General features: G+C 47.6%; 1 protein-coding gene and 1 long non-coding RNA gene across 5 annotated transcripts in view; both read right to left on the reverse strand.

Moving 5' to 3' along the window:
• Positions 1–11,591, reverse strand: part of LOC146802487 (uncharacterized) — a 106,514-nt gene extending 94,923 nt beyond the window's left edge. The window contains exons 1-3 of the long non-coding RNA XR_014967757.1: positions 11,456–11,591; positions 11,177–11,242; positions 9,542–9,638 (exon numbers count right to left, since the gene is read on the reverse strand). This is a non-coding gene — a long non-coding RNA (uncharacterized LOC146802487). The remainder of the gene's footprint in view (positions 1–9,541; positions 9,639–11,176; positions 11,243–11,455) is intronic.
• Positions 11,592–12,106: 515 nt separating this feature from the next.
• Positions 12,107–26,908, reverse strand: part of RBM26 (RNA binding motif protein 26) — a 999,243-nt gene continuing 984,441 nt past the window's right edge. For all 4 annotated transcript variants that reach the window (XM_085622082.1, XM_085622081.1, XM_085622080.1 and 1 more), the window contains one exon: positions 12,107–12,618. In XM_085622082.1, coding sequence (XP_085478208.1) covers positions 12,529–12,618 — 90 coding nt within the window. In that variant the 3' untranslated portion in view covers positions 12,107–12,528. The remainder of the gene's footprint in view (positions 12,619–26,908) is intronic.

Consider the following 26,908-nt stretch of genomic DNA (forward strand, 5'->3'; position numbering starts at 1 on the left):
GGCGATCTATGCACAGGGTATAATCTGCAGCTCATATGCCTCGAACACAATCTTTTTGGGTCCAGACGATGGAGATGCTCCTCTTCCATAAAGAGATGCAGGGGAGCAAAAAAGGTGGGCAGTGTGATTGATTGACCCAAATGGAATGGGGTCACCACCTTGGGCAAAAATGAGGCACGGGTACGAAGTACCACTTTGTCCACAAAGGACATCATCAGGGCTCGACAAATCCACTCGACCGCCCGGTTTTTGCGAGGTAAATTTAATGAGGTTGAGCTATTTTTAGGTCCTACTCGCCCTTTCTGGCAAGTAGGGAAACATACTAACTTTTGTCTTTGAAAACAGAGAAAATGTGACAAGATAACAAGATTTAAAGGCCTTTTTATTGCTCACAAAGCAAATGAGCAATAAAGATGCCTCTAAATCTTGTTATCTTGTCACATTTGCTCCGCTTTCAGAGACTGAGGTCAAGTAGGTTACTGTTAGGTCGAGGAGATTTTTCAAGGTACTAGACCTGCAGGACTAGTACCATTTTTCAGATTTTCGAGCCCTGATCATATATAGAGGCTTGGATAACAATGCCTGAAACTCACTCACCCCCCAGGCAGATGTTTTTGCCACCAGAAAGGCGGTCTTGATGGTAAACAGCTATGCAAAGGCTGGAAAGGAGCACACATAAGAAAAGTGAGGACCAAATCAAGGTTCCACTGTGGTATGACAAAGAGCATGGGTGGAAACACATGCAGAACAAGTTACTTACCTTCGGTAACTATGTATCTGTAAGAAACATTAGTTAGTTAGATTCCTCACCTTAGAATATCCCCAGGCGTCAGACTGGATCCGGAAGATTTTTCGTCAGCAATACCCCTTGCGCGTCGCTAGGCGTCGTCTGCGGCTCCGCGTCCGTCGTCGGCGTCGTGCGCCGGAATGACGTCGTCGGAGTACTTAGACGCCGCCCTCGCGCGCTGACATCAGTTCTTGTACATAGCTTTCCGCGCCAGGAACGCAGAGCCATGCAAAGACCGTCACTGGTGCCAAAAATAAAATCTAGGGGCCTGAAAAGGATAACCTTAACCCTAGATGTCAGTTCGCAGAACGGGGAGGATGGGTGGGTCGGTGAGGAATCTAACTAACTAATGTTTCTTACAGATACATCGTTACCGAAGGTAAGTAACTTGTTCATCTGAAAGAAACACGTTAGTTAGATTCCTCACCTTAGAATAGATACCCAAGCAATACCAACCCCGGTGGTGGGTCTGCGAACCAAGATCACACCAGAAAGCCCTGGAGGACAGAACGGCCAAAGAAGCCATCCCTCTGGACTTGGCTGACAAGGCAATAATGCCTGGCAAACGTGTGTAGCAGTAGTCGCCGCTGTGGCCCGAGTGGAATGGGCGCGCAGCCCAACAGGAGGGTCCTTTTTTGCCAAGGAATAACAAATTTTGATGCACCTCAGAAAGAGGGGCGGAAAGGGGATCCACAGCCTTTGCTGTGCACCATGCCACAAATTTGTTCCACCGGCAGGCGTATACCGTCTTTGCGGAGGGACGCCTGGCTGCCAGAATGATATCACAGACTTCAGGAGGCAAGTCAAATGGCATCAACTGCCGCCGCTCAATCTCCACGCATGGAGGCGGAGGCTGGACAGGTTCAGGTGGAGGACCGTCCCCTGCTGCTGCGACAGAAGACCCTCCTGAAGGGGCAGACGTATCGGAGGATCGGTCAACATACTGAGTAGCTCGGGATACCAGTACCTTCGTGCCCAATCCGGAGCCACCAAGATGACTTAGGCCCGGTCGTGCCTGATCTTCTTCAGCACTCTGGGCAGAAGTGGTATAGGCGGAAAGGCGTACAACAGACCGCAACTCCACTTGTGACGAAAAGCGTCGCCGAGCGAGTGCCGCCTTGGAAATTCCAACGCGCAGAACTGCTGACATTGCGCGTTCTCTTCGGTGGCGAATAGATCTAACCAAGGCTCTCCCCACTGCTGAAAGAGACCTTGCGCCACTTCGGAGTTCAGACGCCATTCGTGATCCATCATGCACCGGCGGCTGAGTTCGTCTGCTCTGGCGTTCAGAGAGCCCGCCAGATGTTGAACCACTAGGGTGACGCCCTGGTGTTCCAGCCACGTCCAGAGGCGCAGAGCCTCCTGACAAAGGGTCCACGACCCCACCCCGCCCTGTTTGTTGCAATACCACATAGCGGTGGTGTTGTCCGTGAACACCTGCACGACACTTCCCCTGACAGAGGGAAGGAAGGCTTTCAGTGCAAGCCGGATCGCTCTCAACTCCAACAGGTTGATGTGGAGACGAGACTCCGCCGGAGACCAGAGGCCTCTGATCTCCGCCTCTCCCATATGGCCACCCCATCCCAGGAGGGACGCATTCGTCACTACGACATGCTCTGGTAGGGTTAGGGAGAGGCTCTTGTCCGTGACCCAATCGCGGTCCGTGAGCCACCACTGCAACTGCTGTGCAGTGCCCTCCGAGATCAAGACATGGTCGGACGGGTTGCCGTGATGCTGGGCCCACTGAAACTTCAGGTCCCACTGCAGAGCCCGCATGCGCCGTCTGGCGTGATGCACTAGTAGAATGCAGGAGGCCATCAGCCCCAGAAGCCGCAACACTAGCCTGACCGAAACCCAGGATAGAGGCCGAAAGATGGGAATCAGGGCCTGAATATCCCGGACCCGCTGTTCCGGTGGATAGACCCGGAACTGCGCCGAATCGAGAACCGCTCCGATGAAGAGGAGCTTCTGAGAGGGACTCAGGTGTGACTTCGGCACGTAGATGGAAAACCCCAGCAAATGCAGGAGATCCGCCGTAGCCTGGAGGTGGGAGACGACTGTCTGGGGCGAGCCCGCCTTCAACAACCAGTCGTCGAGATAGGGGAAGACTGGAACCCCTGATCTGCGCAGATGAGCTGCGACCACCGCCATCACTTTCGTGAACACCCGAGGGGCACTGGTAAGGCCGAAGGGGAGCACGGTGAACTGAAAGTGCTCCTGACCCACCGTGAACCGCAGGTAACGCCGGTGGGCCGGCAGGACGGGGATGTGGAAATATGCGTCCTGCAAGTCCAACGCTACCATCCAGTCTCCAGGGTCGAGGGCAGCTAGAACCTGAGCCAAAGTCAACATTTTGAACCGTTCCTTCCGGAGGAAGGCATTGACGTTCCGGAGGTCCAAGATAGGGCGTAGGCCCCCTTTCCCCTTCTTGGGAACCAGAAAGTAGTGGGAATAACAACCACGACCTACTTCTGGGCTCGGAACGCGCTCGACGGCCCCTCTTGGCCAAGAGGGCCGAAACTTCCTCGTGGAGAAGATTCAAATGATCCCCCGAGATACGGTGGTGCTGCGGTGGCATGGCTGGAGGGGTCGTCTCGAAGGGGAGGGAGTAGCCCCTTCGGACGATTTGCAGCACCCACCTGTCCGATGTGATGGACCGCCAGGGGAGCAGGTGATGGCGAACTCTGCCGCCCACTGGCGTGGAATGGGCCTGAAAGCTCGGACTAGGAAGGCTTTGAGGCGGATGCTACCGGGGTGGATGTGGGCTGACCGCGTCGTCCTCCAGAACCGCCTCGGCGGAAACCACGTCCGCGACCACGCGCAGGTTGGTTCTGCGGCTGGTGGCTAGGCGTACGTGAGGAGGCACCCCTTCCTTGGCCACGAAAGGGGCGAAAGGCGGAAGTTTGCGACCGCGGGGCCGAGAGGCCCAAGGACTTGGCCGTAGCCCGGGAGTCCTTAAAGCGATTCAGCGCACTGTCCGCTTTCTCGCCAAAAAGGCGAGTGCCATCAAAGGGCATGTCCATGAGAGTGCTCTGGACATCGCCCGAAAAGGACGTGGACCGCAGCCAGGCGTGACGTCTAAGCGCCACTGTGGTAGAAATTGCCCTACCCAGCGAGTCCGTAGTGTCAAGCCCACATCGGATAGCATGTCGCGCTGCATCCCTCCCATCGGCCAGAGCCTGGGTAAGTCGTGTCTGGACCTCCTCCGGACACAGGGGCAGCACGTCCTCCACCGTATCCCACAGAGAGTGGGAATAACGGTCCAAGAGACAGGCGGTGTTCAAAGACCGCAGGCCCAAACTAAGGGAGGAGAACAGCTTCTTGCCAAACTGTTCCAGTCTCTTGGAATCCCGGTCCGGCGGAGCGGTCGGGAAGGAGGATTGGGAGGTAGAGGCCTGGATAACCAGGCTCTCGGGGGTAGGGTGTTGGGACAGAAAACTGGGGTCGCCCGGAGCAGGGCGATGGCGCCTGGCGACGTTCCTGTCCACAGGAGGAACTGTGGAGGGCTTGGACCAGGTGCCTTGCAGAACGTCAATGAGGGCCTCATTGAATTGCAGCAGAGGCTCAGTGGAGCTTGCTGCAGACTGAAGCACCTCAGTGAGGACGTTAGTCCTCACAGCCACGGCAGGCAGCTCGAGCCCAAGGGCTGCGGCCGCCTTGCGCAGCACCACAGAGAAAGCAGCACCCTCCTCCGAAGCCACAGTCGGAGGAGAGACGAATCCAGTGTCCGGAGAGGTATCCAGGCCACTGGCCTCCCCCAGTTCATCTGCCCAGTCCTGTGACATTTGAGCCTGAGCGGCCATAGGATCCTCGGATCCCTCCCAGTTGTCCCCATCATCCGATTCCTGGTATACAGGAGGAAGGATCGGAGCCGGGCGATAGACAAAATGTGTCTCCAGCGGCGCCGAACGCGGCGTCCATCAACGCCGTATCGGCGCCGGGGCGGGAGCAGGGCTGAACTGGGGCTCGACGTCGAGCGGAGCCGGCGTCGGAGGTGGTACCGGTGTCGACGCCGGCGGAGGAGGCGTGACGAGGTTGACCGGCGTCGGCGGGGACTCGGGAACGGGTCCCTCGGGCGCTTGCGGCGTCGAGGCCGGAGCCGTCAACGGCGCCGGGGCCGGAGCCGCCGGCAGGCAAGGTAGCCCAGTCGGGTCCGCGGGGCCCGAAGGCGCGCCAGCGGGCGTCGACGGCGGAGCCAGGCTCCTCATGGCCGAGAGGAAGGCACTGACTTCCGCCGGCGTCGCGTCAGTCCCAGGGACCGGTGGGTATGGGGACTTGCGCGGCGCCTGCGGCTCCGCTGGAGCCGCGGGGGTGGAACCACCCTGACCCTCGGCCGAGTCGCGCGACCGGCGAGGGGAGTCCGAAGAGCGGTGTCGCCTCTTGGACTTCTTGGAGTGCTTCGACTTACCCGAAGACTTGGATCCCGACGACCGATGATGACGTCGGCTGCGCGACCGATCCTTGGACCTCCTCCTGGACCGGGATCGAGAGGGGCACGGAGCCGAGTGGCGAATCTCGAGAAGCTTACGGGACCGCTCCCGTCTAGCCTTCGAGGTCAGGGCCTTGCAGTCCGAACACGACTCCGCGTCGTGGTCGAGGCCCAAGCAGTAAAGGCACCGGGGGTGATGGTCCGTAACCGACATCAAGCGGCTACAGTCAGCACAGGCTTTAAAACCAGGCATCCTACCGGCACCGAGTCGAGACAGGATCAAAAAGGATCGAAAAAGTTAGTCAAAAAAGGACTAAAGGGGTAGCTCTCCCGGATCTGCGCTTACTGGCGCGGAAAAAAGAAGAGCTGACGTCAGCGCGCGAGGGCGGCGTCTAAGTACTCTGACGACGTCATTCCGGCGCACGACGACGGACGCGGAGCCGCAGACGACGCCTAGCGACGCGCAAGGGGTATTGCTGACGAAAAATCTTCCGGATCCAGTCTGACGCCTGGGGATATTCTAAGGTGAGGAATCTAACTAACGTGTTTCTTTCAGATCCAGCCCTTATAAGATCCTATGTACAATAAGGGATTTGAACAAGGAAAGTTGGTCAGGAAGCCGCAAGAAAGCAGACAGAGCAGAGAAATAACCCTTAACAATACCCAGAGCAGAGCCCTGCTGGGCGAGGGTGAAAATGAAGACAAGAACAGTAGAAAGAGAAGCAGAAAGAGGGTCAATAGACCTTTTTGTTCAACATTTACAAACTTCTGCCAATGGCAGGGGTATACAGAGTTAGTTGAGGGCCGCCTGCCTGCCAAAATAACATCACATACTTCAGGAGGAAGGCCGAAAGCTATCACTGTCGCTGCTCAATCTCGACACATGTAGGCGGGGAGTTGACAGGTTCGGGTAGAAGACACTCCCCTGCTGCTGCAACAGAAGATGCTCCCGAAGGGTCAGCTTGATCGGAGAATCTATGCTCATTTTCGGAAACTCTGGCTACCAGACTCTCCTTGCCCAGTCCGGAAACACAAGAATGACTTGGGACCTGTCGTTCCTGATTTTCTTGAGCACCCTGGGCAGAAGTGGTATAGGCGGAAAGGCCTACAGTAGGGCAGAGCTCCACTCGCAACTAAAAGAGCCACCGAGTGATAGCCGCCTTTGAAACTCCAGCGTGCAAAACTGTTGACATTGCGAATTTCTCGGAGGAGGCCAACAGATCTAACCAAGGCTCTCCCCACTGTTGAAAGAGGCCTTGTGTCACCTCTGACTGGAGGCGCCATTTGGGATCAGCTAGGCATTGACAGAGGAGGGCATCTGCCATGGCGTTGGAGAACCTGCCAGGGTTATGCTCTGCTATTTCAGCCATGTCCTGAGACGCAGGGCCTCTTGATAAAGGGTCCACGACCCCACCCCACCTTGCTTGTTGCAGTACAACATGATGGTGATGTTTTCGGTGAACACCTGCATTAACTTCACCCTGACACAGGGAAGAAATGCTTTCGATGCCAAACGAATCACTCGAAGCTCCAATGGGAACTCAACCGGAGACCAGTGTCCCCTGATCTCCACCTCTCAAGATGGCCACCCCATCCCAGGAGTGACGCATCTGTCACCACTGTGAAATGTGGTTAGGGAGGTAGAGGGGTCTGCCTGGGAACTGCGAAAGACCTGAGGTGGTGGTTGACGGACTGCGATTGGGTCAATGATGGTTTGTCAACCACCATTGCAGGTCTTAAGCAGTTCCTTCCAAGATCTGGACCACATCGAAGGGATTCCCCTGATGCTGCAGGCGCCAAATGGTTAGAACCCTGTCTTTCTAGAGGACATCCTCGACATACTTTGGAAAAGAGATAGTCGAAAAAACCTGTCAAAAAAGCGCTTAACTGGTGGGGAAAGAAAAGAACCGACGTCTGCGCACCTGGATGGCACTTATATAGGTGACCGCAACGTCATAACAGAAACCAACGACGCCACGCGGAGTCGAATGGAGCCACCCGGCGGTGAGCGCAAGGGGTACTGCTCACACAAGTTTCCGGATCAAGCCTGACACCTTGGAAATTAAAAAGTAAGGAATCTGCAGCTAGAAGTCTCTATCAGATAGAATGAAATTTTGCCTGTCTGATCTCCTTATGGTATGACTTTATACAGGACGCATAGGCTTCTTTATCCGTAGCTTTTAAAAGACATGAGCCATTTCCTTTCAAGCTGGCACCTATGACCCTTTAATGTTCAAAGGCTAGGAGCTAGACATCAGGCCTATAGCTAAGAAAGGCTGTTGATTAATCTTTTTGTAGCAATGCTATTTTGTGGATGCTAGTAGATGGTGAGGGTGAAGGGTGGGACTGCAATCTCTGTTGTTAAAGGTGGAAGGCCAGCCATGTGTCTGTCCCCTGATCACTCTGATGACAGGCAGGTGCAGAAAGCTCATACTTCCTTGTACCTCTGTTGTGGGTGCTTCCGACCGAACCCCCTAACAACAGTGTTGTCTCCACTCTACATATAGGCTTTTTCAGGGAAATACCCTTTAAAGGACACTTAAAAGGAGAACCACCTTAAACCAGTTCTGAAAATGCAGACAATGGGTCCACATCTCCAGTCTGCTTTGACTGTATAAAAGTGGAACCGGTTAAACCCACATGTTTTCCCAGGACCACGTTCTCTATAATCAACAAAAGGAGTGGTCCACCGAGAACTTCTAGGACTGCTGTTCAACATAGCTTGTCCGCCTGACAGCCAAATTCTCAGAGGTGAGATGAAATTACCAGAGTCTGATTTCTAGTGCCTAGAATCTAGCCTATCTGCTAACGGAGGAAAGGAGTCTGCTAACTCTGCAAGCAAAATTAATGACCAATAAGAGCCAGGTACTTCATGATGCCAGTGTTGGTGGGGTATAGCGGAGGGGGACGAGGGTGTAGTGTGATCTGTGGACCTGGGCAACATGCGTTAACTGTAAACAGAGAGAAATATGTGGCTTGACCTACATTGCTGTGACCAGAAGTTTATGGTTGAACTGTGCCGTTGTGCCAAAACAAAAAAAAAGAAAAGAAAAGGAGTAGGCTGGTCCGGATGATCTTGCTGAGAGAAGAGGAACCTGTAGGTGGTCTTGCTGTCCCTTTATTCAATCAGTGCATGGGTATGTTGGGATCGGCCAGAGGGGGCTGCCAGAAAAATAGAACACAGTGCATGGGTATGTTGGGATCAGCCAGAGGGGGCTGCCAGAAAAATAGAACACCTACCCACCTATTCCTCAGCCAACCCCTACGCCAGGGACAGTATATTGAATCATGTCAAAATGGTGTGTTTGTGATTATTCTTGAAATAAAAGCACTGGTTTGGACAATTAGTTATTGTGCAGCTATGTGATTGTTGAGATCTGAGTATCCGTACTAGCTCCCTGAGATGCCTTGAAAGCCCCCCAATGCTACCACTGAGAAAAGGGTGCTGAAAGAAGTGCATGTGGCACAGTTTTGCACAGCTGTGGTAGGATTGCCACAGGTACCAGAGGCAAACAACCTCAATACCCAAAGCTCAGGCCAAGTATTCCCTGCTTGCCCCATGGCCACTGAATGGGATCCGACACCCCCTTTGGAAAATGCAATGGCATATACCAGAGGAGATCTGGACAACTCAAAGGTGAAAACTGAAAAACAGGATAATAGAGGAGGGTTGCTGGCCTTTTCAAGCTGGAAATCATATTTTTTGGTACTTTAGCTCCAGCTATGGAGGTCTTTGAGGCGAGGCAATCGAAATCACTTTTCACCAAGCATTAACTGACAACCACCATAAGTTTGTAAGAACACAATAGGTAATATAACCACCCTCATTAGCACTTTTCTTGAGTAAACAGTGAATTAGCAGACCACCTACTCTTTGGAGTATTTTATGGTAACTTGCCGCAATATCTTAAAAGAGCAGGAGATAATTCAGGATGAAAAAACGATGTCTCAGCGTGATCAGTTTAGTACACAAAAAAGTTGGCATCTTAATGAAGGTCAAGACCCCTCTTGTTCTGTAGTGCCAGCAATGTAAGATTTAGAGGCAAGAGCAAAAAAGGTAACATTTCATTCTTAATTGACCTAGTTTATTTAAGTGCTAGGGATATTTTAGTGTCTCAGAAGTCAATATTCAGTGTTTGAAATTAGCCCTAAAGTGAAAATTCTATGACATTTAAAAACAAACAGAAATTGTCATAAATCTCTTTGATAGAGATATTTTCATTATTATTTCGGGCTTTACATCAAATACACAGTAAGGATATCTACAAGATATTTTTACCACTGGCATCTGCCATGAATAGTGTAATATTGACTACAAATATTACCTTGTAATCACTTGGATTTATGGTGGTTCAATTTTCTGCTTCTCTGCCGTCCTATATTTTCATATCCAGAAAGTTGATCTGGAACTCCTCTACAAAGCTGAGGAAACAAATAGCATTTAACATGTGAAGACCAAAGATGCACAGTCATACTATAGAGGGATCAAGTACTTATCAAATTTCACATTTCAGTTAAGTAGATGCTAACAATGCCACTACAGTAGATGTTCAATGAAAATGCACAATGGTTTGATCAAATCCAAGGTAAGGGAGTAAGTAATAACAGTTCTTTAAATTATCTGTGGCATCTCACACTGACACAAAGAAATAAAATCATAAAAGCTCAGGGAGATACACAATCGGTGTATATATGAAATCACCCAAGCTTGGAAAGATCATTATTTAATATTATCACTGTTCAGTACAAAGTTTATGTCAATTTATTAACATTCCCCTTAACGAATCTTTAGCAGGGAAAAAAATATCATAGTCAACAAATTAACTTGAATTTTCCAAATTGCGAACAGATCCAAGGAAGAAAATATGAACAATATATTTTTCCATGTTACCTAGGTGAGGAACTGATAGTCTTTTCTTATTATTTGACTAGGAAAACAGATGCACAACTCAATGGAGACTATAGTGTATATTGGATGTCACTGAAGTAATCAAATGTCCTATTAAAATAAAAAGCCACTGCCTAAGCACTAAGAATAGAAAAAGGCTCCTTTTTTTTTTTTTTTTTTTTTTTTTAAATCAACCTTGATTAGCAAAACCACTGCCTTTGCAACAATCATGGTCAGTTAATATTTTTCAAAATAAGTAATGAATTAAGGTTTCAGAAAATTAAAACGTTGGTTTCCTTTGATCTAATCCAGAAGTTGCCACACATTCAGCCTACCAGTCTCCTTCTACGGCACCAAAACATCCATCTAAGTTGGACGTTTGAGTTTTATGCAACACTCCATAAATGTATAGGATTTTGGCCTACTCAAGAAAGACCAAAGATTCATCCTCTTATTAAACAACATTTTGTGTTTGCAAAGAGTGTTGATAATTGAAAAACATCCTTGCCTGTAAGTATATTTATTTTAGCACCATAAAGCCATTGGGTGTGGTGTGTAGCGCTTTAAAGATAATAAAATGAAAAAATCAACCATGCACTGGGATAAAAATAAAAAAAAACCTATGAAAACCATAACTCACTGGTAAGTGGCTGATTTCTTAAATAAAAGTATATCAGACACATATTCAGGGATCCTAAATGAAAGTCAGGAAAGGTAACAAATGGAGTAAGCAATGTTGGCTACAATGTGCACAACAATTTGAGATTTTAATACTATGCTCAGTATGGTTTATATGAGGCCTTGATCCCACTCGTGTTCACAATGGTAACGTCAACACATTAAACAGAGCCTGAGTAAGCAATGTAATTTTGAAACATTACATTTCACTCATTGCAACAAGGCATATAAAATTGATTAGAATGAAAAAGAAAAAACAATTACAGATGTAATCCAACAGGCCCTTGGCCAACCAAAGTAGGTCAATGTTCACAAGACTAATGATAATCAATTATGTGCCACATTTCGGTCTTTAAAAAATATAAAGCAGAAGAATGATTAACTGGAATATTACCTTCTTCTACAAACTGTAAAGGTTCATGCCGATTAGTCTTGCATCATTATAGATTGAGGTATAAACCTGTCAAAAATTAAAAAGAATTACATATTTGTTTAAAAGTTATTAATTTTGAAAATACAAAAAACCCTTTGTTTCCCTGTATTTTGCCTATAGTGGGACAATAAGTCAAAGGACATCAGTTTTACCATTACCTATGCAACAGCCAATATTTAGTCACACAATTACAGGACGCAATAGCTTTCAGTGAGGAATAATTGTAGTATATATACTTACCAAGAGTTCCTACATTTTGGTTGTGCACAACAAACTGGTGTGTCATTTCGCAGGAGCGGATTTCATTCAACTACGCTTCCATTATTCCTTGTGAAGTGAAAGGACGTAAAAGGTTTTTCTTATTAACAAATTTTACTGATTTGGTTGCATAAAGTATGTGGGTTTAAAACCAGGAGAGTGGCAAGTTTACATCTTTAACTATTTTCTCAATTAAAAGTCCTGCTTTTAACTATAAACATTGAAACTTGAGCATATCGGCATTCAGATAATTCCAACTGCTTTGCAGATTTTTTTAAAAAGCGTTATAACCAAGAACCTTTTTTCTTTTTTGTGTGAATATGGGTAGGAGGCCATTTGGAATGGTCCTTTTTCTTTTCTTTTTTTTTTTATATATTTTCTTTTTTATGTTGTACTTGACAAAGTGACCTCTTTTTGGGTCATGCTTTTTTCCCCTCAAAGACCATTCCATCTCTATTTTTTTGACATCTTAAAGTCGGAAGGACTTTAATGCAATTCAGCCTTACAACATATTAAAACCCATACGTAAAATACGTACACTAAGTAAACAAAAGTAGCTGGCACATAGTAAAGCCTAAGCATTCTACTATGCAATATTCTATATACACACACAAAAAGTTGTTGTGACCTCAGTTTAGTACTGTTACCTATTTATACAGGAACACATCCATAAACATTATAAATGCAAGAATCATTCCATATTATGGAATTAAACAAATCCATTCTAGATAACACCACACCCTGGTCATCTGCGTGTCGGCATTCAAATTAGAAAAATAATCCAAAAATTCTGTTATGCCCAGCAGATGTAATAAAACACTGCATGTCACTTTTGCAATGTCCTTGGCAATCCATTACTGAAATGCAACACAAGCATCAGTCTTTTCAGAGTCTGCAGCATACTGCTTTTCAAGTCATTAGTCTTGGATATCCATCTTCCACGACGGTTTCTTCACCAAAAGATTTCAGTACGGCATATGCAGACGTACATTATGTAATACTAATGCAGTTCAGGTACTGTTTTAGTTTTTAGAGATTTGTGAAAGCCAGATGATTCATCTCCGCCATGAGCGAGACTCGTTATCTTCTTCCTCTTCATCATCGTCTTGAAGCAAAGAATCATCCACCAAGGACTCTTCTTGAAACTAAAACAGGACACAATGTACAGAGAATTAACCAATATTGTTGAAAAAAAAGCAACAACAAACTGATTAAAGACGTTAAGTTTGCGTCTTATGAAACTGACTTTTCTTTTTTGCAGTAAGAAGGGTAGTCTTAATAAGAGTACACATTTACAACTAGGAAATATATTTTGCTTTATTGTCAATCATGTTTGTGTTTTATACAGCATAAGGCAGGCATACCCACATAATGTCCCCCCCACCTCCCAAGTAAATGCCCTCCAAAATCCTTAACATTGACACTTTTAACCATCCTTGCCCATTAGTTTAGTTTCAACACCTACCATCCAATTCTATTTCCTGGATCACTGAGTCTGGCTAGTGTTCCCAAAATGAAGACTGTCACTTACTATTAAGCCCAGGGCCTTCAGTAAGCTGCTTTTTAAAATTCTGTTGTCATGATTATGGTATTCTTATACAGGTTTCCACAACTTGTTGGATTTGTGTGCCATATTCTTTATGTCTGATGCTAGTTTCTCATACACCCGGCGTATCCAGTCTCTGGAGCCAGGTCAGGTTGACAGCACTGCACCACGAAGGTGCAATCGCCTGTTTTGTCATTAGGAGTACGTGTGATAATGTTTTCACCTTAACTGGGGAAGTGGTAAGGTCTCTACTGATGCTCATTCGACAATCACCACCTCTAGGCATTGTTCCCTATCTTTTTCTATAGCTTGGTATGTGCCAGATAAGACCTGCACCCAAATCAGCGTTAACTTTGGAAATATATAGTATATGCATTATCATTCTCACCTTCCCACAATTACTGGAGCACCCGCTAGGTTTTTAATTTTTTTTATTTTTTTAATTGTTTACAATAGAGAAAAAGAAGACAAGACATACAAAACTTGAGCTATATCAAGGTGTCTAAAGAACAAGGATATATGTCGAGCTGTAAGCCCTTGTACATTTGCAGCGTTTGAATATTCAAGCATGTTTAGACACAACAGCATACAAAGAGCCTTGGTTGGTCTCAATCCTGTTAACCATAAGGGGAGCATCCACAATGAGGGCAAAACGAAATCAAAATATACAACACATCCACGAGGAGATCAGGGGGGGAAGAATGCAGCGGGGAAGAGGGAGGGGGGTCACAAGGCCACTCCACGCACCATTGAGTGAGGACATGACAGATAATCTATGGCTTAATAGAGCGCAGTCTGGTGACCCATACAGGGGAGTGTTGCAGGGGGTATGCTTGTGGATTTGCTCTTATGATTTGGCTAAAAAGCAGCCTGGGGAGAGGGGGATCACCATGCAGTGTTGCAGCCGGTGGAGAGTAGGCGGTGGAGTTCTGTTGTATGGTGAGCAGGTGGGTGTTGAAAGTATGCTGAATATCCTTGGGATGGGAAGTAGGGGGCTGAAGGGAAGAATAAATCTCGGTTTGCATGTCACAGTACGCCATTCTGCTAAACCATGCCTCCTTCATGGGACGATGCAGAGCCCCCCAATGTATTGCAATTTCCCTTTTGGCTAACAGTAATGCTATCACTATGAACCTACGGAAGCAGGTATGAGTATCTGAGACAATGCCAGGTAAGGCCAGCTTTGGGGAGCACTTGCCAGGTTTGGTGTTGCTTCAAATAACAGGCTGTCATCAAACCAAATTCCTAAATTTTTGATTACCGATTCATGCTTAAGCTGGGGCCAAAGGTGGTCTGGCCAGCCCTCAGGAGTTTAGTAATTTGTATTGTTACCTACTATCAGGACTATCGTTTTTCACCACCAAGTTTTAAATAGCAATTGGCCATCCACTTGGCTATTGCTGCAAGTCATACCTTTAACCGGGCTGCTTTCAAATGTTGTTCTGGGGCTAAGGAAATGACCAGCTGGCTGTCATCTGCATAGGATACCAAAGTAAGACCAAAGGACTGAACAATATCCGCTAGAGGTCAGACAGACATTAAACAAGGTCTGACAGGGAGGATCTCTGTAGGACCCTGCACTTCAAATGCAAGGAAGGAAGCAAACCATTTCCAATCCATCTGTGTCACCCAAGCAAGAGTTGTGCAGCCTCTAAAGCAGTATTTAATAGAAAACAGTGTCAAAAGCAGCAACAAGTAATAAGATTATGGCTGTAGTGCTGCGTCGATCCAATGTACATCTGAGGTACCCAGCTTCTGCCAGGAGCACTGACTCAGTGTTGTGACGCAGGCAAAATCCCGTCTGAGATGGATGAAGGAGGTGTTCTGTTCCTGAAATTCAGATAATTGCTTATTGATATGCTTCTCTAGAACCTTCCCACTAAAAGAGAAGAAGGGAGGCTGGCCTATAATTTTCTAATTGTAGGGGATCTAAAGAAGATTTCTTTAAGCAGAGGTTTATCTATAGCATTTTTTCACTCCTTTGGCATCAATCCACTGGAGAGGGAGCAGTTCAAGATATTCCTTGGTACAGGATGGATAATCACTGCAGGGTGATTAAGAATGGTTGTAGCAGGGGGCAGGGTCTAGAGGAAAACCCGATTTGAACCTGTTCGTGAGGGTCACCATGCCCTTGTCTTTGAAATGGAGGAAGACAAAGTTTCTCTGAAGCGTTTAGGTCGACAGGAAATTCCTTTGATCATGGACGGACGCATAAATAGCTGATATTTTTGTTGAGAGAAATCTGGTTAAGTCATTACAACGGACAGCTGAAGACACCACTACTGAACTTTTTTAGAGCTGGATTGGTCATAAATTCAACTATTGTAAACACTTCTTTTGCTAAATTTTTAGCCTTTTAAATTTTTAGCCTGTGGCCTTCTAATAGCATAGTGACCATCATAGGTCTTTCTCCACTTTCTTTCTGGGATTTTACAGTTGTTTTTTAAGCGACCATAAGACCCAGGATAGCCCAGAGTTCAGTGCAGTACATGTCGGAGGCCTCCCACACGTTAGGTAAACACAGTTTGGGTGTCAAGGCAGGGTAGCGCCACTAACCCCGCACACCACTGCCACTACATTGGTCCAGTATGTCTGGATGACCGGGCATTCCTATGGTGTGTGGTAGAAGGTGGCAATCCCCCCACATCTCCTTCTACACACAGTATCAACACTTCTGCCCATCTTGATCTTTAACTGGATTAACCACAGGTGTGATGATATGGCAACTTCCCGCGGGGAGGATAACGCATCGTGCCATTCCTCCTCCTCTAGGTCCCCTAAGTCTACCTGCCAGTGTTTATGTAGCTGTTGCAGTGGGTCAGGAGTGTTGTTGATTATTTTGCGATAGGTGAGTGCAATCATTTTACGGTCTATGTGAACCGTGAGTAACCTGACCCCTGGAGGAGAGGCCAAGGGTACCCCCCCTCCCCCCCCGCCCGGAGAACTGACTTCAAAGCGTGTTGTATTTGTGTGTATCTAAACATCTCTTCAGCAAGTAGTTTGTATTCTTGTTGTAGCACACCAAACGTAATTATTGTGCAATTTCTTACAAGATCCCCCGCTGTTGACAGACCAATAGTATCCCATTTGTCAAATCCTCGCTATCTGATTAGCTTTCCCCGTATCTCAACATGCCACAGGGGGGTGCTCAGTGTGAGTTTATTACACCAGCCTAGCTTTCTCATGACAGCGTGCCACAGAGCCACTGTATGAGCCATTGGTCCTGTGAGTTGCTGCCTACCTGGTTTTGTATACAAGGCCTCTCTAGATCCCCCATTGCCCATCAACCACCTTTTCAATCGGCAGACCGGGTCCTGCTGAGTGGCAAACACCCATTTATTAATAATCAACAGCTGTGCCGCCCAGTAATAGACTCGAATATTTGCTAGCGCTATCCCTCCATCATATCACACCTGGACCAGCTTAGATACTGTAATACCGGGTGGTTTCCCATCCCATAGTAGCGTTCTGACTTCCCAGTCTATCGAGTTAAAGTACGTTTCAGGGACACAATACAGCGTATTTTGTAGGCCATATAAGAAACTTGGCAGTGCCATCATTTTGTATAATGCTGCATGCCCGAGCAGGGATATTGGTAGTGCTCGCAAGTGTCGAACGTCACATTGTTAACGCGTCAAAGGGCCCAGAAGATTCTGTTCATGAAAGATTGTTGGGTTGGCCGTCACAAATATTCCTAGATAACAAAGACCGCCTGTCACTATGTTCGCTCTATGTTCCGCCAGGAGGACTGGGGCAGGCCCTTGTAACAAGTATATTACCGACTTGGACCAGTTGATGGTTTAGCCAGAATACCTTCCAAAGTTGGAGCAAACTGGAAGGACCCTGTCAATGGAGGCGCGAGGGGACGCTACGTATAAAGTGAGATTCGTCCTCCCATCCGTCTGTCCATTTCAATCTTCGTATCAGCGGATCTCCTCGTATCCAGCTCGCCAAGGGCTCTAAAATCAGCACAAATAAAATGGGCGACAAAAGGCAGGCCTGTCTTGTCCCTCGGTGCAGAGCAAATGTCCCTGATGTGTGGACGTTGGATTTTTACCTCAATATTGAGTAAAGATATGGGGCGGAATGAGGAGAAATCCCCAGCCGGCTTCCCTTTCTTATGGATAACGACTATGGAGGCCACACATTGGTCTCTGGGCAGTATCCCCATACTTTTGCTCTAGAGATACATATTGAGCAGGTGGGGAGCCACTTTTGTGACAGTTAGCTTGAGGAGATCTACCGGAAGGACATTCGGTCCCATGCTTTACCAACCTGTATACTGTGTATAGCCGCTGTTCTTTCCTCAATCGTGAGGTCTTTGTCGAGTACTGGTTGGTCTTCCGCTGTTAATGTCGGGATCTGAATATCTTTAAGCAGTTCCCGCAAGTCATCAATTGTGTATGGGGCCATGGGGGTAGAGTTTCCTAAAACAGTCTGCAAATCCCTCTGCTATAGCTAACGGATCCGTCATCAATACCGCATCCCGTCCGTCTATGGCCGCGATCCAGTGTTCTGCCCTATCTCATCTCTCCAGCTATGCAAGCAGCTTGCCTGGGCGGTCTCTGAGCTCATATATTCTGTGCTGTTGTGCCTGGTGTTTGTCCTGAGCAGCCTAAGTCTTTAGCGCCCTATATTCCTGCCGCTTGAGCTCTAAAGCATGGGAAACTGTATCATCTTGTGTATTTATAGCAGCTTGCTACCGGTCTAGAATATCACACTCCAGTTCATTTAGTTTTTTGCACTTCTATTTCTTATGCCCCACCGCAAGGGAGAGAGCCTGCCCCTTTATAGGCTTCCCAGATGATTCACGGTGATTGGACCAAACCCACATTTTTGGTGAATTAGATATCTGTCGCTTTAATAAGATTCGATTTAATGTGTGGAATTTTGAGGCACCAGGAGTTAATCGAGATTGTTCTTTGAGTGTGGGCTGTGCCAGCCCCATACCTAGCTGATATGAGGGTGTGGTCCGAGATCACCTGGTAAGATGGCTGATTTCCGTGAGATAATGTGCTTTGTCAGCAGGCATCAGGATATGGTCTATTCGAGATCTGCTACTGTGCGCTGCAGAGTAAAAAGTGTATTGGCACGTTTGTGGACGTGTCACCTGCCACACGTCAACCAGGCCCAGAGATGCCAGGAAGTCAGCCATAACAGTTTTGGCACGGGGATTATTTTTGGGAGGGAATCTATCTAGTTGCTCACATAGATTCAAATTGAAGTCACTGCCAATCACTAATTGCCCTTCTGGTAGATCTAATATAATTTTGCTCATATCTGGTAGCGCTACCCTGTGAAGTGCTGGAGGAATGTAAACCAACATGATGTTTACAGATTTGCCCTCCCAGGTGCCCGAGAGAGCCGCAAAGCGATCATACTTGCATGTGCTTGAGTGTGTCACTATGAAAAGAAAACTTTTCCGTGGTAGTATCCCCACCCCCCAGGACCCAGTGGTGAAGCCCGGATGCACAACCAATTTATTTCCCCACCTATCAAGTGCCCTACATGTCTTTCCGACCAAATGGGTCTCCTGCAGAAGAACTATGTCCAGCGCAAGCCGCTTGATATATTGGAGAACCACCCCTCTTACGTTTGTCGCCCAACCCATTTACGTTCCAAGAGAGCAGCTTAAATGCTGCCCCGATTTTGCTGATTGCGGAAGTCTTGGGTGTCGCTGGTATCTGCTCCCCAATGGGTACTAACAGGTCAGCATTTATAGTGGATACTAGATGTGTGAGCGGTGTTATCCCTACGTGGGGTAGGTGAACCAATCCAAACGAAAGCATGCATCGTTAGCCAATATCCTGGATGCGTATGTAACAAAACAAAGAAAATCCCTAAAACTTACAAACAACCCTCTCCCTCCGTGCATGACGGACTTTGAACTACCCGCCACCCCAACATTGCAGAGTGGCCATCGCCCTCCCTTCCATGTTTCGGGGGAGTCGTGGAGCCTAAACCCAACCTCCTAACCCCATTTTCAATAATTATCATTGCAGCCTGGAGTAAACATAAACAAGTTTGATATTGGTATACTCAGCAGGTGTTGCCGTATAAGTCACCCCGTCCGAGACCCCCCCCCAGGCAAAACATCGTCCGGCAACTTGCACTGAGAACCTTTCTGATCCATTTGATGAATCAATGTGTCAGGCGTAAACTAGAGTTCGCTTCCTCTTGGGTCGATTAGAAGGTAATTCGATGACACAGTTAGTGGTGGAGTAGGCTATGTGCCCGAAGGTGTGACTTTATTCGTGAGGTTCTGCTCTTCTTGGCAGGACACAAACTACTTCTGGGCTTTCGCTATATGTCTTATGCGCCTGTCGGGATTCCCTGGATCTCCTACTTTCCGCCAACAATCCAGCCACTCCCAGGCCGCTTCGGGCTCTGTGAAGAACCATGTTTTACCCTCTGCCTCAACTCTGAGTTTTGCGGGAAACAGCATGGCATATGTCAGCGCTTTTTCTCAGAGAGCTTTTTCGACTTCGGGGAAGCACCTTCGTTGCCTTTATAATTTCATGGTGAAATCAGGGAAGAACGTGATGATATTGTTATCAACTTTGAAAGGAAGGGCAAAGGGTGCCGTTTGCAGAATCACATCCTTGTCTCGGTAGTTGAAGACTCGTGCAAGTATTGGCCTGGGCGACTGACCTGGTTTAGGTCGGCCACTCGGTACACGGTGTGCTCTTTCAATGGATAAGAATTTGAAGAGATTTTTGGGGTGCAACTGCTAAATAATCAGCTCCTCAACAAATAGATCACTGGCGGACCCCTCTGCTCTCTTAAGAACCCACCGAATTCTAACATTGTTCCGTCTGGCTCTGCCTTCATAATCCTCAAGCAGTTCTTTGAGGGCCTTACTGGTGGATTGCAGTTTGTTAATTTGCTAATCCAAGGCCTTTGTGGTGCTGGCAAGGCCGTGTCACCTCCTCCACCTCTTGCACACGGTCATCCATTTTTCTGAGATCAGCGTGCAATAAAGAAATATCAATGGACACTGTTGATTCGGGATTTGAGCGATGTACCCACAGCTGTGACCGCTTCTAATATGTCTTGTAGGGAAGGGGAGCCCTGCTCCGTCAATGCTTGCTGCGTATCTTTCACCATGTCAGTATGGGCACTTGCCCCCTCTTGGGCTTTATGCCAGGAGAACTTGTCCAATTTGGGCTGGTGTGATCTGCGCCCCCCTTTGCTACCCGACATGGCTGTATCACGGTGGCAGTGTTGGACAGTGTCGCTATTTAAGGGGGAAGGGGCCCGGGGCATCACTGCCGCCTGCTCAGGGATGCGTCCCCACTGGCCTGTCGTTTTGCCCCACACGGCCCTCCCCGCCACTGGAGCCACTTGCACCGCTTGGGCCCTTGATTGGAAGTTGTAGTGAGGCACCCCCCTCGAGTCGCTGTAAACTTTCAATAGCTGGCTGCCTGAAGGCCAGTTGCAAAACGCAGAGGCCCCCACTCACCGCTGCAATCGTGGAACCCCACTTGAGTGCTGGCCGCACAGCACCACACAGGCCCACACCGGCAAAGTTTATGATGGGCTGTCCGGCGAGTCAGCGCCCCCATTGTTCGGCCTGTCGGGGCATCTCTCCACTAGGCACAGCAGCTTGGCGCCCGGGACGGGCCGCCTATCTCCACGGTTCAGTTTCCGGCTGCAGTGGCTTTGCTACGACCGCTGTGCCACCCGGATCAGCGGGTGTCTCTTGGCTGTCAACAGTCTAGACTTCACCGATACCCAGCAGCCGCACTTCCGGCCGAGCCCACTGTCCTTAGCTACTCTCAGTTCGCAAATCACGGCGGGGTCAGAACCGCGAGTCTGCTCACCCCTTCCGTGCGTCCCGTCCATCGACACTCTCAGCCCCCGTCCGGGTCGAGTTTCAGCTCCCAGGCCACAGGATTAATGGCGGATATTTGGGGACATAGGAGGTTAGAGCCGGAGCCGCGTAAGTGTGCAGCCATCTTCCCCAGCAGTTGGCCATGCCCCAGTCTTAGAATTTTTGATCTGCTGCAATTACATTCTCTGTTACATCTGGCTTTGTGAAGGATAGTAGATGTTCAAACTATACAGAGTCCAATCTCGATTAACATCTACCACTCCTCGACGTGTTAAAAGGGAAGCTAGGCGGAGTTAGAAGATGGCAGCAAACTCTGGACCACAAAGGGGTCTGCCGATATCACAGGAAAAGGCGTGTGAACTGTCATATCGTGTAAAATGGAAAACACAGCATCAAGAAGATGGCCATTCTTATGAGTGGGGGGAATTCACGAAATGCGTTAAGTTGAAATGCAGCTAAATCTTGTAGTAGATTGCGAGCACTGTAGATTGTCTAAGGGAATATTCAGATCACTAAGGGGTGTGTTTTAAGGGCCTGAGTAGCTATTGCCTTGCGTTAAGCTTGTAGAAATTGTGGCGGAGAAACAAAGATAAGGAGGGCCCCTGAGTGCGAATATGTAGCCAATAACTTATTATTGAGTACAACTTCAGTCTGGTACAGGGAGCGGTGAGGTTACTTTTCTTACTGCTGAGTTGTAGACTATCACGATCCTGCAACCCTTTCTGCCTCCCTAAGCGATCACACCTGGCGATATACTAGATAGCCAAAACCATGTCCAGCAAGGAGCTTTCATAAAGCCAAATCTCTGTTAAGAACACTACATTTGGTTGTCCTGCCTCACTAAAAATAAACAAATTAGGTTTCTGTCTCGCTATAGATGTACAGTTTATCAAGAAAAGGTGCTAAGTTTCATTATTTATGCAACCGCTGAGTCCAATAAGAGACTTTGGAGTAGAGGCACAAGTTTTACAGGTTAGCAGTAACAAATTAAGGTTTTGTAGATCGCTGATATAGTTTCTCTTGTTACCCTGCACTGCAAAGGTTGTGATGCACAGTAAATAAGGCGTTCTAGTTCTAATGGATCAGGGTTCCTAGTGCCTAGCACCATCCGGGCACAGATGGACTTAACTTTGGCATGCCAGTGGTTCGCCCACTGCGCACGCCTGCTACGCTTCCGTGCCCTGGCCTTTATTAAATAGTGTGGCAGGAAAAATAAGCTAAAGCGCAAACAAGAATGGCGTCTCTGCGTGTCAAAACAAGATTGTGACAAAATCTCCCTCTGCAATAAGAGAGCAGACCAAGGAGCATGTGAAGAACACAAAATTTAGTCTGAGAAACACAGAATTAAAGTGCAAAATACAAGTAAACAAAAAAACAAGTACAGTTAAAAAAACATACATCTAGGCTAAAGACAGTTCTAAGATTAGATCTAAAAAATACGCTGCTTTCAAGTGCCAGCTAAAGATTTAATGCGTGACTGGCAGTTAATCACTTAATCCAATGAGGTTAGAGCTAAGGTCTGACTCCTATCTTTTGGAGAGCTAGCACATTTTACATGTTATTGGCTATTGCCCCCCCTCCCGAGGCACACCTAGCAATTGATTATGATATGGCACCTCCGACGCCTCTGGGGGCATTGTTGGCATTGTTCCACCCCGCAGCCATTTAGATATGGAGCACGCAGCTGGCTTAGGAGGCGATCCGTAAGTGACATGGCCTTCCTATACTCTACTCCCTAGCGCAGTCCCTGCATCACTTCCCTCTCATATCACTTACTAAAGAAAAGGCCATGTTACAGAGATTAAAAAAATGGGGGATTAGTTGCTGGGATAAGTCTATCTCATGAGATAATTCCTAAGGTACCCTACTACGGTAGGCAATACGGACCCCTCCTCACATAATGTATTCACATAAATTAATCTTCACGACCTGTGCAGGGACCGTTATTACACATTTCCAATGGAGACGCAAGAAACCAAAACATTGATCATGTTCCTATTGGCACAGTCAGACAAACATTTGGTGACAAAACTCTATTCCTCTATACAGACTGAAGTCACCACACTGCAGTCTAGGGGCAAGGCAGATTTGGGGGGAAACAATCTCAGAAAAGGAATGGACTTACTGTTGCACCCAGATGAGGGGTGCGGGAGCGTCACCTAACATCCGAATCTGCATGATTCACATTAAATATTTTAATCCGGTCTAACATATGCCTCTAAAAAGGTTTACGCATAACTTACACACTCATTCTTGTTTCGTGAGGTGTAACGGGCTAGAGGTAGGAATTTGGTGTGGCTCTGCCCACGGATCACCAGGTACTCATGCACAATGTTTAGTGTGCTAGCCGAAATTACTGTTGTATTCCTGAAATTGTCTTTACCGGGTTACACCGGGAACATGCCACATGCCTTGGGATGGATCACTTCATTGGCACTGCTGTGCAAAGAAGTGAGTGTGGGGTTTTGCCCTTGCACCCAGGGCAAGAGCCTGGCTGCAGAATATGATGTAGTGTAATGACCAGTTAAAACTCTATTATACCATGATTCCCCCAGGCCCTACGACCATGAAATATATGGAGCCCACTTCAAATATATTTGTTCAACCATAACACTGAGGATATTGGGTCGCAATAGGCCGGGATGTGAGAAATGGATGGAGGGGCATGGAGGATTGGCTATTTATGCGACCTACTGGTTCAGCATATAGAAAGCACTAAAAACTGAAATGCTGGTATGATCTCAAACTGATTGAAAGCAATTTCACAGAGCACTGAAGGGTAAGGCCTGCTCTGCATCGAGATGTCAGGAGACTCATTGTAGGACCATTAATATGTCTAGCTTACTTGCTGTCATCTCTGAATACTATTGCTGTGCAAATGTATAGTTTTCTATTAACTTGCAATATCTATAAAACTTAATTAAAATGTTTAAATTTAAAAACAGTAGATCTGGATTAATCAGGGATATTTCTTTGACCGGTTTGGCTATAAAGAAGATAGTGGATTCCACCATGGTACACCTTACGAGTCCGTGAAGACCAGCATCATTATCAGGAGCAACTCTTTTGTAAACTTTTGGGGTGAAACCATCTGGCAGCGCGGTTTTTGCTGTATTCAGGCTATCCATTGCCTCAAATACTTCTTTGGTTATAGGCTGTCCAGGCGCTTCACATCCTGGATGGATAGTTTAGAAAGGGTCAGAGATTCCAGGAAGGGGGGGGGGGGGGGTCAATCGATGTAGCTGTCTGGTAGTAGCATGTAGCTTCCTGTTATCTGAACAGGCACGCAGTTTGTTTGCCAGCAGAGTGCCAATTTTGTTTCCTCTATCAAGGTATCAGCTTCCTAATCTAGTTAAATTATGTGACCCAGTTGTTCTTTAACTGTCCCCTTGGTGGGTTTAAGTTTCCCCCAAATCTTCTTTGAAGGACTGGCTTTATGCCTTCCTTTCAGCTCTGAGTTCGCTTGCTAGTCTCAAAAGCACCACTGTTCTCATTCGTTTAAGTTGGGCTGCTTTCTGTATGAATGAGCCTCTAATGACCACTTTTAAAACATACAGCATTGCTCATCCCAACTGTTTTGTTAAAGGCCAATATTTTGTAATCTTTTATCCCATCCTTTTACGAGGGAGTTATTCAAGGGTCACAGTGGACTGAGTGGGACATGTCTGTACCCTGCCCTCAAGCAATAATGTTATTGGTCTGTGGTCAGATTGAGTCTGGATGCTCTGAACTAAATCTTCAATAAGATACAGTAGGCACTTATACAAAAATAATAATATTAATAATATATTATAATAATTATCAGTATTACCTTATCTGGTAGAAACTATCTTGCTGCAGATTGTTCACCTGATAGACATCTAGCTGCAGAATCCTCACCTTAGAATAAATACACAAGCAATCCCTCCTCAGAGGTGGGCTTGCAAACGGACTCACAACAAGCTTGACTGTCAAGGCAGTACTGTTTAGTAAGCGTGTGCAGAGAAGCCCATGTAGCACCTTCACAGATGTCCAGGAGAGGCACTCCACGAGCTAACGCAGCGTTGCAGCTTTGACTCAGGTAGAATTAGATTGTAAGCCCCAAGGAGGTTGCTCCTTGGCCAGTGCATAGCTCCGCAGTCTGGGTGCCATGCCAACCAGCACTGCCAGTAGGTATAGGCAAGTCACCCCTCTGGCAGGGCCAACAGCCCTAAAGTAGGGTGCACTATTCCACAGGCGAGGGCATATCTGCAAGAGCAGATATGCTCCAAAAATATTGAGGTCAGTTTTTCTAATATTGTAAGTGCCAGGGAAGCCACAGAGAGCGCATGGGCTGTGAGCTAGACAACTCGAGTTCCACAACACCATGATGGCTTCACTGAACACAAGAGTGTTTGGTACCAAACTACTCCTTACAATAAATCCCAACTGATGTCAGTGTGGAATTTATTGTATCATGTACTCAGAGGGCACCACAGAGGGGTCCCCTGAAACCCTACCAATCCTGGTGTGGTCTCTGACCAGCTGTAGGCAGCCAGCCACCATCAGACATGCTTCTGGACCCCTGGGTAGAGAGTGCCTGCTCTCTGGGACCAGATACAATGCACATCCTGGGCAAAGGTGTCACACCTCCTCCCCCAGGATGGGCCACTGCTCTAAGAGGGAAGCTTCAAAGGCCTGCCACCTTTGTAATGCTAGCAGCAGATGGCCACCCCTGGTTTACTCCCCTACTTTGGCCGGAAAATCAGCAATAAATATTCAAAAGAATAAGAGGTGTGCCCACCTCTGCCAACTCCATCACTAAGGTGGACAACTTTCAGTCCTCGCCATCATGCAGATGGGAAGATCCCTTCAATCAGGGCCAGGTCTAGGCTCCCCTGCCCACAGGAGGGTGACATAATAGAGTGATTAGTCACCCCAGGTAAGGTAAATACTAAAATGTAGGTGGCTCCCCCAGACCTAGAAACTAGATCTGCGAAGACCTAAGAAGAAAGATGACGACCCTTCAGAGAAGACTGAAGATGACGACTGCCTTGGCACCAGCCCTACTGGCCTGTCTCCAACATCTGCGAACCTGCGACCAGTCTTGCAGCCAGTGACCTCTGAAATCCCTGGGAGGAATGCTGTCTTCCAAAAAAGACTCCAATCTCCTGTGGAAAGCGGCCCTGTCTTGAAGAAACCTACTCCAAAGTCTCTGGATCCAGGTGGATCCGCATCTCCTGTCCACTCTGCAGACACCCACGGCCCGAGTTTGAGTGGCTCACCCGTTCAGTGAAGTCTCCCCGCGATCCTCACCTCGTGTCTAGCATTGGCTGACCTCTCAAGACCTCCATGACGGCGCCTGCAGGGTGAATCCAGAAGCTCACCACTGACTGTGACCGGTTACGATCAGAAGAATCCGAGGTCGAAAGGCACCCCTGCACCTGAAGCCTCTGGGCCTTGGTGAGCTGAACAGACGATGCCCCTACATCCCAACGTACCTCTGCTATCGTTGGCCTTCCTCCTGCAACCTCCGGTGCCACACCTGCACCTTCTTTGCCGAAAGAAGAATCAGCGTTGAAAAGCATTGGGTGCCTTACTTCGAATTTGCACCCTGCATCAGGTCGCCCCTGTGCCGCTGGTGGTGTATGGTTGCTGCTGCTTTGTGGCACCACTTGTGCTTGACCTAACCCCCAAAGCTTGGCCCCTGCTACCGAATTACTCACCTGCAAAAAGTAGGGCTCCAGGCACCCCCCTATCCCCATTGGAAAGCATTGGGACGAACTCCGACTTTTACCTCTGTACCAGGCTGCCCCTGTGGCGCTGCAGGTTTTGTACTTACCTTACCCCTGGCCATTTTTTACTTTTGCCTCTGAAGGCTGGGATTGTAAGTTTAATACTTACCTGTTTAACCGCAATATTGTCTTCTCCATAGGATAACATTGGACAGTGTTAAAAAGTGTTTAAGGGTTGATTTTTAAGAAGAAAGGCCCATGTTATGGTGTGTGGCTGACGTATCAAGCTCCCTTCTCTGACAGTGGGCGTTAACCGTTTGACCAATGGAAATATGCGAGAAAGTGCCATCTTTCTTGCATGG

This window comes from Triturus cristatus, chromosome 8 (genome assembly GCF_964204655.1).
Source record: "Triturus cristatus chromosome 8, aTriCri1.1, whole genome shotgun sequence".
Taxonomy (NCBI): Eukaryota; Metazoa; Chordata; class Amphibia; order Caudata; family Salamandridae; genus Triturus; species Triturus cristatus.